Source organism: Pituophis catenifer, unplaced genomic scaffold, assembly GCF_029215685.1.
Source record: "Pituophis catenifer annectens isolate HBS135680 unplaced genomic scaffold, rPitCat1.0.hap2 SCAF_1, whole genome shotgun sequence".
Classification (NCBI taxonomy): domain Eukaryota; kingdom Metazoa; phylum Chordata; class Lepidosauria; order Squamata; family Colubridae; genus Pituophis; species Pituophis catenifer.
In genome coordinates this window covers 297,583,364-297,597,261 of record NW_027256881.1, presented here as the reverse complement: position 1 = coordinate 297,597,261, position 13,898 = coordinate 297,583,364, and the positions used below count along the sequence as shown (strand labels likewise).

The 13,898-nt window shown below is 39.4% G+C and overlaps 2 protein-coding genes across 4 annotated transcripts in view; both read right to left on the bottom strand.

The window, feature by feature from the left end:
* The window catches only part of YLPM1 (YLP motif containing 1), a 61,022-nt gene extending 59,744 nt beyond the window's left edge, over window positions 1-1,278 (bottom strand). For 2 of the 3 annotated variants that reach the window (XM_070940833.1, XM_070940842.1), the window contains exon 1: window positions 231-1,276. In XM_070940833.1, coding sequence (XP_070796934.1) covers window positions 231-1,232 — 1,002 coding nt within the window. In that variant the 5' untranslated portion in view covers window positions 1,233-1,276. Of the gene's footprint in view, window positions 1-230 lie in introns of all 3 variants that reach the window. The other variant, XM_070940851.1, reaches the window with a different exon arrangement.
* Window positions 1,279-3,597: 2,319 nt separating this feature from the next.
* FCF1 (FCF1 rRNA-processing protein) lies at window positions 3,598-13,890 on the bottom strand. The gene is made up of 8 exons (XM_070940820.1): window positions 13,599-13,890; window positions 10,228-10,295; window positions 9,987-10,058; window positions 8,118-8,266; window positions 6,963-7,035; window positions 5,914-6,001; window positions 5,567-5,661; window positions 3,598-4,376 (listed from the first exon to the last, which is right to left on the bottom strand). Exons 1-8 carry the CDS (start codon window positions 13,599-13,601, stop codon window positions 4,328-4,330), a joined length of 597 nt encoding a protein of 198 aa, XP_070796921.1. The 5' UTR covers window positions 13,602-13,890; the 3' UTR covers window positions 3,598-4,327.
* Window positions 13,891-13,898: the final 8 nt, after the last annotated feature.

The window sequence follows — 13,898 nt, the reverse complement described above, 5'->3', positions numbered from 1 at the left end:
GAGGCTGATTGTAAGTACTCATTAATTTTCAAGCTGTAAGTGTCAATTTATCAAGCCTGATCACATAGTTTCGTAGTGGAGCACAGGTATTCAGCTAGTTCATAATAAAGGCCACTGTAACATTTTGTCCTACTGCTATACATACACACCTCCTAGTTAGAACACTTAATTAAATAAGGAAAAAACGTTTATAGTCCAGAGACAAACTGCAATGGTTACTTCATCCTTACCTGGGGAGTCATTGCGGATAGATCTGCACGTGAGCCGCTTTGCTGTTGCTCAAACTCTTTCTCTGGGCCACTGCTGAGTCTTAATTCTGGTGGTTCGGAAGCACTCTGAGTAATCTGGGATGAAGTGAAGTGGGATTCGGGCTGGGAGGCTGATGTTGCAATGGGCTGGCCTAGCTGGGAGGAGGACTGGGAGTTGGCTTGGTAAGTTTGGGCCTGGTTTGGGTAAGACTGAGAGAGGGTCGAAGAGGGGGCGTCCGAAAATGTCTTGGGAACTGCCTGAGACAAGGGCAAATGGGGCTGGTAAGCCTGCGGTGGCGGGATCTGGCTCTGCGCTGGCAGAGGCTGAGGCGGGGGTACATAGGGCTCAGCTTCTAACTGGGGCATGAAAGTCTGGGGCGGCGATTGGGGCGGCGAAGACAGATCCATGTCCATATCCATGCGAGGACTGGACGAGGGAACCAGGGGCTCCCACTCCTTGCGGGGCTGCGATGACTCGGCAACCTCATCTGTAGACGAAAGCGGCGGCATCGGGGGGTTTCGGAACTGGGGTTCCCGAGGCAAAGGCGGGGGAAGGGGATCGCGGTGTTTAAACTGTTTCTGATAGCTCCGCGCGGGCGGAGGCCCGGCGGGCACCGGCGGCTGCCAGGAAGTGCTGGCGATGGAGGAAACGGGCAGAGGAGGCGGCATAGTCGGGGGAGGCGGGACGGGCGGAGGGGGCCCCCCTAGCAACACCGATTGCAGCTGCTTCTGGTGCATCTGCTGGAGCTGCTGGAGTTGGACCAGGTGCTGCTCCTGGAGGCTCAGAAATCCCCCAGTCCCGGTACCGCCAGTAGTCGCCGAGCTGGTCGAGTAACCACCTAAAACAGGCGGCGGGATTTGAGGCGGCGGCGGCGGCATGGAGGTAGGCAGCACGCCCGGTAAAGGCGGCGGCGGCAACAGCATTGTAGGGGGCGGAGGATAATGCCCCGGGGTTGCCCCATACAGACCCCACGACGGGAACATGGATCCGAGAAACGGGTCTCCGAGGGCGTCGCCTGGCCAAAGCGCGGCCTTCGCAGGCCGCAATAGCTACGGAGTCCGTGCGCTTTTCTGCGCCTGCGTACCAAAATGCCTGACGAGCTCCGGTCATAGAGATGCGACTTCCTTTAAACGAGAGCGTCTCCGGCTCAGAACTAAGCTAAGGGAATGACGACACAAGCATGGCATTGGTGCTCGCCATTGATTTCCGGCCAAATGCGTTGAGGTGGGATTCTATATCAGGGGTCTCCAATCTTGGCAGCTTTGAGACTTGTGGACTTCAACTCCCAGAATTCCTCAGCCAGCAAAGTAAAGCTGGCTGAGGAATTCTGGAAGTTGAAGTCCATAAGTCTTAGAGTTGGCCAAGTTGGAGACCCGTTCTGTATCAAAAGAAGCTGAGGAAGTTTATTGCCGGAGAATAAGGAACTTAATTTCGTTCAGTTAATAAATGCTTCATATGATCTTTTTTCACATCTGAGGCATAGCTTTTAAATTTCCACGACGAGGATAATTAGTTGATTATAGACATGTTGAAAACTTGTTCTTTAAAATGCTGACTAAAATAAAGATTGCTTGGATTAAGAGTACATGTGGTCCAGCATCTTGTTCTCTAATTGCTAAATACAGGTAGTCTTCGATTTCACTTAGAGACTGTTAGAAGTTATAGTGGTATTGACTTATGACTGTTTTTCACACTTATCATTATAGCATCCCCATGGTCACGTGATTTATATTTGGATGTTTGACAACTGACTCACATTTATGATGGTTGCAGTGTCCCAGGGTCATGTGATCACCTTTTGTGACCCTCTGACAAGCAACGTCAACAGGGAAGCTGGATTCACTTAACAACTGCAGTGATTGTGACAAGAAGTCATAAAATGGGGCAAAACTCACTTAACAAAATTTGTGCTCAATTGTGGTTGTGAGTTGAAAATTCCTCAGTGAATATTGTAGCATTTCCTGCTTATGGCCCTTACCATATACACTGATACTGCATGCAATACACACCAACTGTAACAAAGATCCTAAATTGTTCTTTGCTGCTAAATTTACAAAGATGCTTTTCATTTGAGCAGGACAAGTGAGCCTAATTTCTTAGCCTAATCTTGAGTTAGATATGGGGTGTAGGTCACAAGGATAAAGATTGGAAAATAGTCATCTCTTTTCTCCCAATTTAAATCAGGTTTACTACTACCTGGCTGTTTATTTCATGCTGAGGTAGTGTGTCAGGACTGCAATCCTGCTATGCCATATTTTGCTTGCTGCCAGCCTGCCATACTCATCGGGGGTAGGTGGGGGGTACTGAGAGGTGGGATAAGGGAGGGCGAAACTAGCATGAGAGAAATTGAAACTACGCATTGTGCCATCTCATGTGAACTGCCAGCCATTCCAAGGTCACACTATGGAATGCAGAACCATCCAGCCTGCGAAGCCAGGGACTGTTACCCAAACAATTCGTTAGAATTTAATTGGACACTCAGAGATAACCAGGGGAGAAGGTGGGAACAAGGGAAAAATTAACCATATGTTTTGGGCGCGAAACTCAGATCCGTCATTGCTTCTGTTGTAACCACTTGGCTTTACTAAAGTGTATTTTCGTTAACAATAGATATGAGTTTTTCTTTTCTAACTGACCAAGTTGAGATGGCCGACAGAGAATTTCAGTAACTATCAAAAACTATTTTGGTATTTTGCAACTTCTTCCTCCAATTGTACAGTATTTCAAAACATTGATGGTTGCTGGAAGACGCTGCAAATCAACTGCAGTTTAGATCAAGTGGCAATGCTGGAAAATCTTTTTGGAATGTTGCACACCTCAACATTCAATAGATTAATGACATCATTTAAGAAGAAGAATTTAGTTTGGAGACACTGTTTTCTGGCAGCTATCTTTAATTTTAGTTTCCATCATATAATGTTCCATCTCTTCCTAAGAGAGCTGAGGAAGGAAAAAATAATTACAGATACCTTGTATTGTGAAAAAAGGTATGATGTGGGAAGACATTTTTAATCCATAGCTTTAAGATGCTGACAGTGGTTTTCAGAGAAAAAAATTATTTAATTTCCGTCTGCATGTTATACAGCAAATATATCTGCCTTTTGAAAAACAATTGTTTTTGCATGCAGGCCTGATCTTTAACAAAACAGCTTTCTTTAGCAACTACATTTAATTTCAATTTTTCCCCTTTTGTTTTGTCTTCTATTGTCATCACAGAAATAATTTTTAACAAAATCTAAACCTTTGTTTTACTGAATTATTTAGTATTATGAATGAAAAAGTTATCTGTACAATTTTATACCATTGTTTAATATTTTCTAAAATATAAACACTATGTTATAGGATAGATGTTCTTGTAATTATTTTTTATTTCTATAATATTTGAAAGGGTCACTTTTAAAAACTTTTTTCTTTACAAACTGCCTGTGTTGAACACAACTATTTTAGGTTTGGAAATTTTTATTTATATACAAATTGGTTTCTTCATATTAGAATTAATACCAGGATCAATACTTGTAATTTTCCACTTATATTAAATTATTAATTATGTATGGAATAGAGGGTTTTGCACCCAAATTTCAAAATATTGAGTGTTTTGACAATTTTAAGCAAGTGTTTGAATTTCTGCATAAATCCTGTAGAAATGCTCCCTTCAACAGTTCATATATGAATATTGAACATTTGTAAAATGGCTGTATCATGAGAAAATTTCTTAATAATAAAGAAGAAATTCTCAGAAACACATTTACAAGCAGTACAAATGTTTATACTAGATCCCAGAACATGGAATAGAACAGGGCTGTCAAACTCCTGGCCCATGGGCCGGATCTGTCATGTACTGGCCAGGCCCATGCCTGGTTTAGCAAAGGGGAAAAAACTCCTGATACGTCACATGATGCTGCCGTGACGACATGAGTTTGACACCCCTGGAATAGAATGTCCATTTTATCTGAAAGAGATTTGTTTAACAAATTAGTTCAAATTCCAAGCACTATAAGAAATTAACCCAGATTATAACTTCATTATAACTGGCTCAGTGTTCTGGAATTCAACATGGCAGGCATTTTTTCTATCATATTTAAAATCGAGGAGCTCCATAATCATCAGGCATCCGCTCAATGTTATACCTAAAATTAGAAAGAAAAAAATGAAAAATTATGTAGTCCACTGTATTTCCCTCATTGTACTAAGCCGGTACAAGTTTAGAATCTTAGAAGCACCTATTATCATTATGCAATTAAGACAGTAGTTCAAGGTGCTGCACCATTCAGGCTAAGCAAGAGGAAGAACAACATATTACTAAATACTTGTAGGAAAAATTACACATTATAAAAGAGTATTATATACTATTGCTTATTCAGTGCCATCAGCTATCCTGATTCACTGTGAATCAGGCAGTGCACAAATGTAATAAATAAATATACATTTATTTGAAGCAAGTAGTATAGAAATATAAAATAAATAAGGGTATAAAATGAAGTTGATCCAGTATGTATGAGTGTATGCGTGTGTTTGTGTATGTGAGCTAGTTTCATAGTTTTCTCAGTTAATGTACAAATGTGATTGTATTGTGGCTTTTATTACTATAGAACCGTGATGGCGAACCTATGGCACGTGTGCCATAGGTGGCATGCAGAGCCATATCAGTGGGCACACGAGCATTGCTCTAGCTCAGCTCCAGCACTCATGTGTGCGCCGGCCAGCTGATTTTCGGGCCTTCCGGGCCCACAGGAAGTCAGGAAACAGGCTGTTTCCAGCCTCCGGAGGACCTCCGGGGGTGGTGGTGGGGAAGGCCATTTTCACCCTCCACAAGCTCCTAGAAAGCCTCTGGAGCCTGGGGAGGGCGAAAAACAGGCCTTCCGGTCCCACCGTGCCATTGCATGCCAAAAGCAGGAGGAGCATGAGGGGGTGTGTGTCGTGTGCGCATGTGTGTGTGTGGGGGGGGGCAGGGAGCATTGAATTATGGGTGTGGGCATGCACGCACATAATCCCCCCAAGCTTCCCGTTTTTGGCACGCGATGGCAAAAAGGTTAGCCATCACTGCTATATAACCTCTTGTTTAGTCATCTAAGCAGAATGTTTCTGACATAAAGGGCTGTGTATGCAGTTCGGCCATACAGTTCATGTACACATGTAATCCTCTGTGTCTGTGTGTGTGTTTGAACTGTAGCTTCGCTGTCTACAAATGCATGTGTGCATGCGCACGCGTCCGTACATACATACACATAAATATACATATGCTCTTGAACATTCAGATTATTACAAAGCAACATCAAAAACTACATTTTATTTGGTCAGATAATGCTTTCTCACATACCTGTGATTGGATATATACATTATTGGTACTCCTGGGATCTTTCGTATTCTTCGCTTCAGGTCTCTGTCTACAGTAGCCACTATGTAACATTTGTGCTGTAAGAGAAAGAGACAATCTGGTTATAAGAACACCAAATCAAATATTTTCATTTTTTAAGCAACCGTCAAGAGCTATGATGAATTACTTAAACTATTTGTATGCCAGATGGCCTTCTCTGGTAGGTGAAATATTAACTAGAGTCAATGCCCAATTAAATATTAGCTTCTCTTGTGGGTCACTGAAATGAAAACAAACCAAGAAGCTCTTTGTCAACAGAACAGCAAGAGAAGTTCATAGAACAGATGTACCTGGGTGACCCTCTGTACCAAACAGTCATCAGCATAGGTTCCTTTGTGAGTACATGGCAATCGCTCAAATCGGGGATCTTTTGCTATCCTGCAGAGTAATAACAGAAAAAAAATTAGGGTAGATGATTAAAAACAGACTTTAAAAAAATCACATTTTTGTCTTTTTTTCATTAAACGGGTTACTATACATTCATCAGGAAAATAGGAATTCTGGGGAACATAATTTGATTTTTTTTCCCCCTCTTGAGAAATTGTGAGGTTCATGAACAAATATGAGCTTAATTCATTTATTTTCTGCACTCCAACTATACCAAACTAAGAAAAAGGCTTAGAACTTTATGACATACCTCCTGGGGTCCTGGAAGACTTAAGAAAATTATTAAAGTACAACCTTAAGGGGGGAGGGGCACATGGCAATTTCTGGTTTAGTATTATATAATTTGAAGATGGAAACTTGTTTGCTCCTTGTTTTCTCAAGAGACATAGGTACTTTTCTATGAGGACAGTGCATGCTTTGAAAATAATTAGGAAAAAGTGTTTTAAAATTCGTATACGCACAACATCTCTCTGCCATTTATTTTCAAGAAAGGCACAATCCTATTTTCTTCCAATATAAATGGTTGTTATCTAATACAATGCTATTTTTATGAATGACCTGTGAATTCAGTGATATCTATAAAAATATCTCAATTGTATAAGTAAAATAGATGGAAATATATTTTATTTTGTATGTTTTGAATGCTCTCATTTTTCTCTTTGCACCAGAAAAAAAATAGACTTTTTTTCCACAGGCATGAATATTCTTTCAAATGTAGCTGAAAGCAGAACTGAGTCTCTGTACTACAGGAATTTAGGAACATCTACTCCCTTGGCTTATTTTCTTTAAGAAATTTCTAAGGTTGAAATCCATGGGAAAACAAAGTGATGGAAAAATATTAAGACATAATGGAGTATAGGATTTATATTCTAAACAAATTATGAATTTGTCTTCATATTTTTACTTTAGATAAATCATATCAAAGAACAGAGTCAAATTATTACATTTTTACCTTAAAGCTACACGGTACTTCTGTCCCAGTTTCTCAATTTCAGCCATGACACAATCTGTGATACAAGGAATGCCTGCAGAAATGCACATGTATAACTATCTAGCACTGAATTTTTTTTTACATGATATACTTAAACTCCTATGTAACATTGTTTTTAATAATAATTTTAGTAAGCATTTTAATGAAAAGGAAAAGATACAGACCCAAACATAAAAAACAAGCAAAAAATAATAAGTACATAGAAAAATGAGGGACTTATAAGTGTTATAGAATTAGGTTAAAAATGAAAACTTTTTATTATTAAGTTTATTAGTAACTGTTTGTTAGTAGTGCTTGAATTGTTATTGCTGGACATCAGAAAGGCTAAATGAAGAAAAGGGGTTTGGGCATGAAGAAAATTATTGAGAATATGCACGAGATGAACAATTAAACATATAATCTAAAATTAGTCTGTTCACTGACAGCATCAATAAAGAATCTAAAACTTAAGTATTTAGGTATGTAATTCAAGGGCAAGAGAGACCAAAGAAGTTCCTACACTTGGAGAAATCAAAGGTAATTGGCAAAAGGGTAGAAAATATAAGATGGCTAGATAGGATCAGTGATGACAGAAGCTTGAGCTTGCAAGAACTGAAATAGCAATAGCACTTAGACTTATATACCGCTTCATAGTGCTTTTACAGCCCTCTCTAAGCGGTTTACAGAGTCAGCATATTGCCCCCAACAATCTGGGTCCTCATTTTACCCACCTCGGAAGGCTGAGTCAACCTTGAGCCTGGTAAGATCTGAACTGCTGAACTGCAGCTAGCAGTCAGCTGAAGTAGCCTGCAGTACTGTACTCTAACCACTGCACCACCTCTGCTGAAAAAAGCAATTCACACATACTGTATAGTCCTGGGAAAATAATATCTATCTTGTCATAAAGAATCAGAACTTAATGAATAACAAAACAGTTCTGCTTACCAGCCAGTGCATATTCTTTATTTTTAGTTATCTAATAACATTTTCCTAGGGGCTGCCTAGGACCAATCAGGATATTTTATAATACTTAAATCTAATTGTTTTAGGAAACAGAAATATTTGCGAATTTAATAATAAAACAACCAGTAAAAGCCAATGTAAATCTTAACAAATGATACAGATCTGGATACTTACATTTGGCATAGAGACAATCCATCATTGATTGCACTAGATCCAATTTGGCTTTAATGGAAAAATTAATAAAATTGGTATCCACTAAGATGTAATATGGAGGTCCTAGTTGTGTGTTATATTGGAAGAATAAACATGAAGGATATTTGGGGCTGAAAAAGAGAAACACTGATTTTATTACTTTTTCACATAAAACAAAATACCCTATTGTATTAGTGTAAACCAAAGAGTAATATTGATCAAATATTTTTTACACATTCATATTATCTGTCATTGCAGTATTCTAATTGGAAGTTTTTCAAGCACAATTACAGTATCAGAATTCAATGTAGTATTAAAATGCTGAAGAATGGGGTCTCTATTCTTCTTCCTAAGTGCATAAGAATACTTTTTGAAAAATGTCATTTCATTAAGCCATGTGGTCATGTGATGTTTCGCCTAACAACCACATCACTTGGTGACAGAAATTCCGGCCCTAGTGATTAAAAAGGTGAAGCTTTTGCAACCCTTATATTCATCACAGTCCTGATTGTGGCTATAAGCACAACTGAAATCCATGACTCCCAGCCACTTGATTCACAAGTCAATCACAAAAGCCATGATTTCTGTGGTCTCACAAGAAGCAGCTATCTCCTGATCCTTGTTCAGAGGGACTCTGCTGACCAGAATTTGCTGTCTGGCCAGTCTCTGTCACAATGCCATCTCAACTCCTTCGGAGACATCTAGTTCACCACTAGATCTCACCCCAAAACCAAGAACAATGCATCTTCACATCTTCATTGTTTCAATGATGAAATGTTTTTTTTCTTACAACGTACAATGTGGATAGCTGCTCAAACCATTCCAATCTATCTATTTTCAAGCACCTTTATTTCACAATATCTATTTGCCATTTCTAATACCTTCGAAGGGTTGATACATTGCACGTTTACTTTGAACAGCATATTTCAGAAGTGGTGGTTCCTTTTTACTTCTGTTCAACCATGTCAAATTCTCAGAGACTATCTAGGCAGGTCCCTGCAATTTTCTTCGCAGGTATTTTAGAAGGAGTTTGCCATTGCTTCCTTCCTAGGGCTGAGAGAAAATGACTGGCCCAAGGTCACTCAGCTGCCTGAGGTAAGAGTAAAACTTTTGGTCTTCCAGATTCTAGCTTGCTGCCTTAACCATTACACCAAATTGGTTCTCATTTAGTTCTTAATTATGATTAAATCATAATGTAGTTCGTAGTTACAGGGTACCCCAATTCATTGTATGAGCTAAATCAGTGGTCCCCAACCCCCGGTCCGCGGACCGGTGCCGGGCCGTGGAGTACCTGGCACCGGGCCGCGCAGCGGCCGGGGGACATGAACGCTGCAGCGCAAAGGCTCCTGGGCCGTGCGCAAAAGCTCCTGGGCCGTGCGCAAAGGCTCCAGGGAAGAGAGCCCCGCGCAGGTACGCACGTGTGGCCCAAAGCCCCCACCCCTGCGCGCGCTCAGCGGGCCACGGTAAAATTATCAAAGGCTGATTGGTCCGCGGTGATAAAAAGGTTGGGGACCACTGAGCTAAATTACTACATGAATGGTTCATACATTGAAATGGGAATTAGATTAACTAATCTTGCAGGATAATTCTTTAGGCGAAAGAATAACTGTTGTGCTAGATCTAAGCAGTGTATCATGAGCTCTTTAAAATAATGAGTTTGAAATATTACTGCCAAAATTGCAGATGAAATCATTTGAACTTAGATGTCAAGCTTCGAAATGTGCTCATGCTGCTTTCACTTTCACAGCTTACCAACGAACTATGGCGTGGGGGGGAGGAATATATCTTAATATATCTTCTAAAATATATTCTTTGACTATTCAATAAGAGTAGGAATAATTTGGTACTCACACTTCTGTCTCCTTGATGGCACTGGGATCTTCTTTCTTCTTTTCTTTACGTTTTGCTCGGTCTTTCTCTTTACTAAAATATTAAAAAGATTTACAAATGCATATTGTGAAATTTGGCTAAATTACTCAGAGGCAAAATTTGGGAAGAAATAGGAACATACAAATAATTAGTATAAAAATTTGAGTATTTTTAATTAAATACTTCAACAATTGTCACCATTAAGTGATAACAAAAATCTCACATGCGCTGATCACGAAGGCTGATCATGCGTTTCATGGCAGCATATTTCCGTGCTTTCTTCTGTTTCCCCTAGAAAGAGAAAGAAATGATGGAAAGTCTTCACTACTGTTACAATATAAAGCTTAAATTTCTCAACTTGATTCCAAAAGTCAAGCTTTTACCTAGTAGATTAATTATGGATTCTCACTCCATTCTTCAATTTCATAATAAAGAAATGAAATCCTTTGAAATAATATCAAAATGGTTTTAAGATTGAGAAATACAATGTGAGTACTATTATTAAAACTATGAAATGTTATTTCAAAATAATTTTATTTTATTTTAAGACATAAATTAAGGACAGAATAAAATAGGAGAAATTAAAACTCATTTTTAGGCAGGATTTCTGTAGTAAAGATGAATGCTTTTGCTAGAATGAAATTTTTGTTTCAAACAATACTTGTTTTGACAACTGATGTGCAGTTCAAACAATGGCAGAAAGCTATAGCTATATGGCAAGGGGAAAAGCCGCGAGTTAAATCCAAAATGTTATAAAATGCAAAGGAAAAAGGATTGAAATTGTATTTTGCAGCTTGTGATTTGTTTTGGATAAAAGAATGGATATAGCTGAGAAACAAGAGCTTTTTAGAGTTAGAAGACTGCAACCTGAGGTTTGGATGGCATGGATACCTTTGGTGATAAAGCTGAAATGTGCATTTTAAAAATCATTTTATTAGATGTACCACATCGAGAAACCTAAGCTGTGCATGAAAATACTTTTATTCCTCTGAACACAAGAAGCATTTAAGACAAGAAACAATAGCGGTAGACAAAGATAAATGTTATTGTAAGATACTAGAATTTTAACAAGTTTATCAGGTCATAGTTGTCAATGTTTTTCTTATTTACAGTTATCAGAAATATTCAAAATGAATAAAAACACTTATGGTATAGAGCAGTGTTGGGGTGCCTTTTCAGCACTGAGTGCTGAAATGGGAGCATGCGTGCACGCGGGGGAGTCCCGGAAATCGAAAGAGCTGCTCCCCAGTGTGCATGTGCGCAATGGAAAGCTGAGCTTCTGGTTTCTGGCATGCACGCCGGTCACTTGGTTTTCCGATTTCTGACGTGCATGCACACGTGAAGACTAGCTGGCCAGGGCGCATGCACATGGCATGCCAGAATATTTCAATACTGTGATAAGATTACTATATGTACAAGGTGGAAAGATTGGATATTATCCACCACGGCCAAATGGAGAAATTGACAGAATGTGCTTTGATTGGAGAAAGGACAATATCTACATTTATTAGTGACTAGAAATCCCTCATGAATTTTTGAAGAAAGTCATGATGTTAGAAGCCCCTTCTTAATACCATTATATTTTTCTTTATCTATTTTTTTTCTGAGACGTGATGTAGCAGCGGTTAAGTGCAATACTGCAGGCAAACTGCCCACAAGCTGGAGTTTGATCCTGATGGGGCTCAAAGTCGACTCAACCTTCCATCCTTCCGAGGTTGGTAAAATGAGGACCCAGATTGTTGGGGGCAATATGCAAACAAAGCTTACATTGTAAACTGCCTAAGTACTATTACTATTCTTTTTTTCTTGTTGAACTTTTAGTTTTTTCTGTTATTTCTTTTCATTTCCTCTGTTCTATTTTAGCTTGTATTAGTTCTTATTGTTACTGTTAAATCTTTTAATTTATATAAATACAAACAAAAGATATAGTATTCCATTCTATGTATAGTTTAAACTGATAATATCATACTATGTACACGCCCCCCAATTCACTCCGGAGCTTTAAGAAATTGCCCAGATCAGATCTGAAGCATCAGTGAAATCACCCTTCCCCTCAATTCATTCACTCTTATTTCTCACATCCTATTTATTCTCTCTATATGACCAAGCCACCCTAACTGTATTTTCATTCAGTTGTTCATTCTTGACAGTAGCTCTTCTTGTTTTTCACACACATTCCTTGTTATTTATTTCCAGTGTATGCAAACTTTTATGTTTCTGGTTGCATGCACAATTCAATTCAAACCAATTTGTCATACCATTTGTCACTTTTTTTTCTAAATCACCAAACATGCTAGAAACGTTTCACATTCATACATTTCTCAGTGATCTTCTGAAGAACAAAAAGTCTTTCTCTTTCCTGGAAGTTTAATGAAATTCACAAGAACAGTCCATCCGTCTTTCTCCTAGTCACCCAGTGTTATATCTTTTTTCTTCCTTTCATTCATTAATTTGTGTATTTTACCATATATTTGTCTTCCATTACAAACTATAATTTTCCATGTTTCTCATCAGAAGGGCCAATAAATATTGACCTCTGCCACTCATCATGGTTTTGGTCAACTGAAGCTTTTGCATGATTATTTTGAGTATGATAAAAAAAATGAAGACTAGATTACCATTCTTAATTATGCCCATACTACTCTCTATTAAAAGTAAGGACATTGTTTCAATTGATCTTGGCATAATGTGCCCAGGACGTATATCCCAGGGAATGGGACAACTTGCCACAGCCAACTCGCCGCGGGACAATTTACCAATTCTATTTAATTATTTAAAATAAATAAACATTATTTTAATTTTTGCCATTCACATTTCATTCTGTCCCTCCTTTTGTATCTTTTCTTTAATGATTCTATTCCATCAATTCTTTGATATTCGTGTAACTCTTGTCCTGTGGCGAGATTGCGGGGGCAAGTTGGCCATAGTGAATTGTCATAGACCTTATATCCCACCTTTATCTTCATACTTTGGAAACTAGCTGATTAGAATGACACCCTTCCGCACTCTCCACAATGGCTGGTAGGATGGGAGTTGGTGAACGTCGCTCATGGGAATTTTAGGAAACCCTCTCTTCTTTATATACATTCATTTCTTTCTTTTATTCACATTCCTTCTCGGTGCTAATGAGCCTCCATAAAATGTACCGCTCACAAAAATAAAGGGAACACAAGGAGAAGACATCCGAGATCTGAATGAATGAAATAGCCTTATTAAATACTTTGTTCTTTACATTCAGTAGTTTATACACTGCTCAAACAACTAAAGGGAACAGAAAACTACTGTATGTAACGAACAAAGTATTTAATAAGGCTATTTCATTCATTCAGATCTCAGATGTCTTCTGCTTGTGTTCCCTCTATTTTTTTGAGCAGTGTATAATACTGAGATTGGGAGCTGAGTTCACACCAAGCCACCTGATGTAATAGCGAGCTGTAGAAATCAGGCAAAAGAAATTAAAGAGAACTGCTTTGGTGTACCTTTCTTTTCCCACGGAGGCGCTACCACAAGGTGACAGCTTACGTCCAGCCACCCGAGCCATTAAAACTAAAGCTCTGCGTGTTATATCTCTAAGACAGAAAATCGGTTACTCACCATCTCCCAGTTCCCACCATGCAGCCGCTGCGGGCAACACCGCTAAACTTTTCCCGAGCTACTTCCGCTGCGCGGCACACGTGTCCCGCTTTTAATACATCACTTCCGGTCATCGCTGTCAGGGGGAGGCTAGAGCGGCCTGGTTCCGTTTTTGTTAAGGGAGCGACCGAGTCGCGATCGACTGTTGGCATTTTTCAGCTCGACTTCCCCCTCCCTGCTCCGCTTCGCCTGTTCCTCTGAGGCGCCGAAAATCCCTTCAGGGGAAAGCGAGAGGCAGGAGGACCTGGTACGGGGACGGAA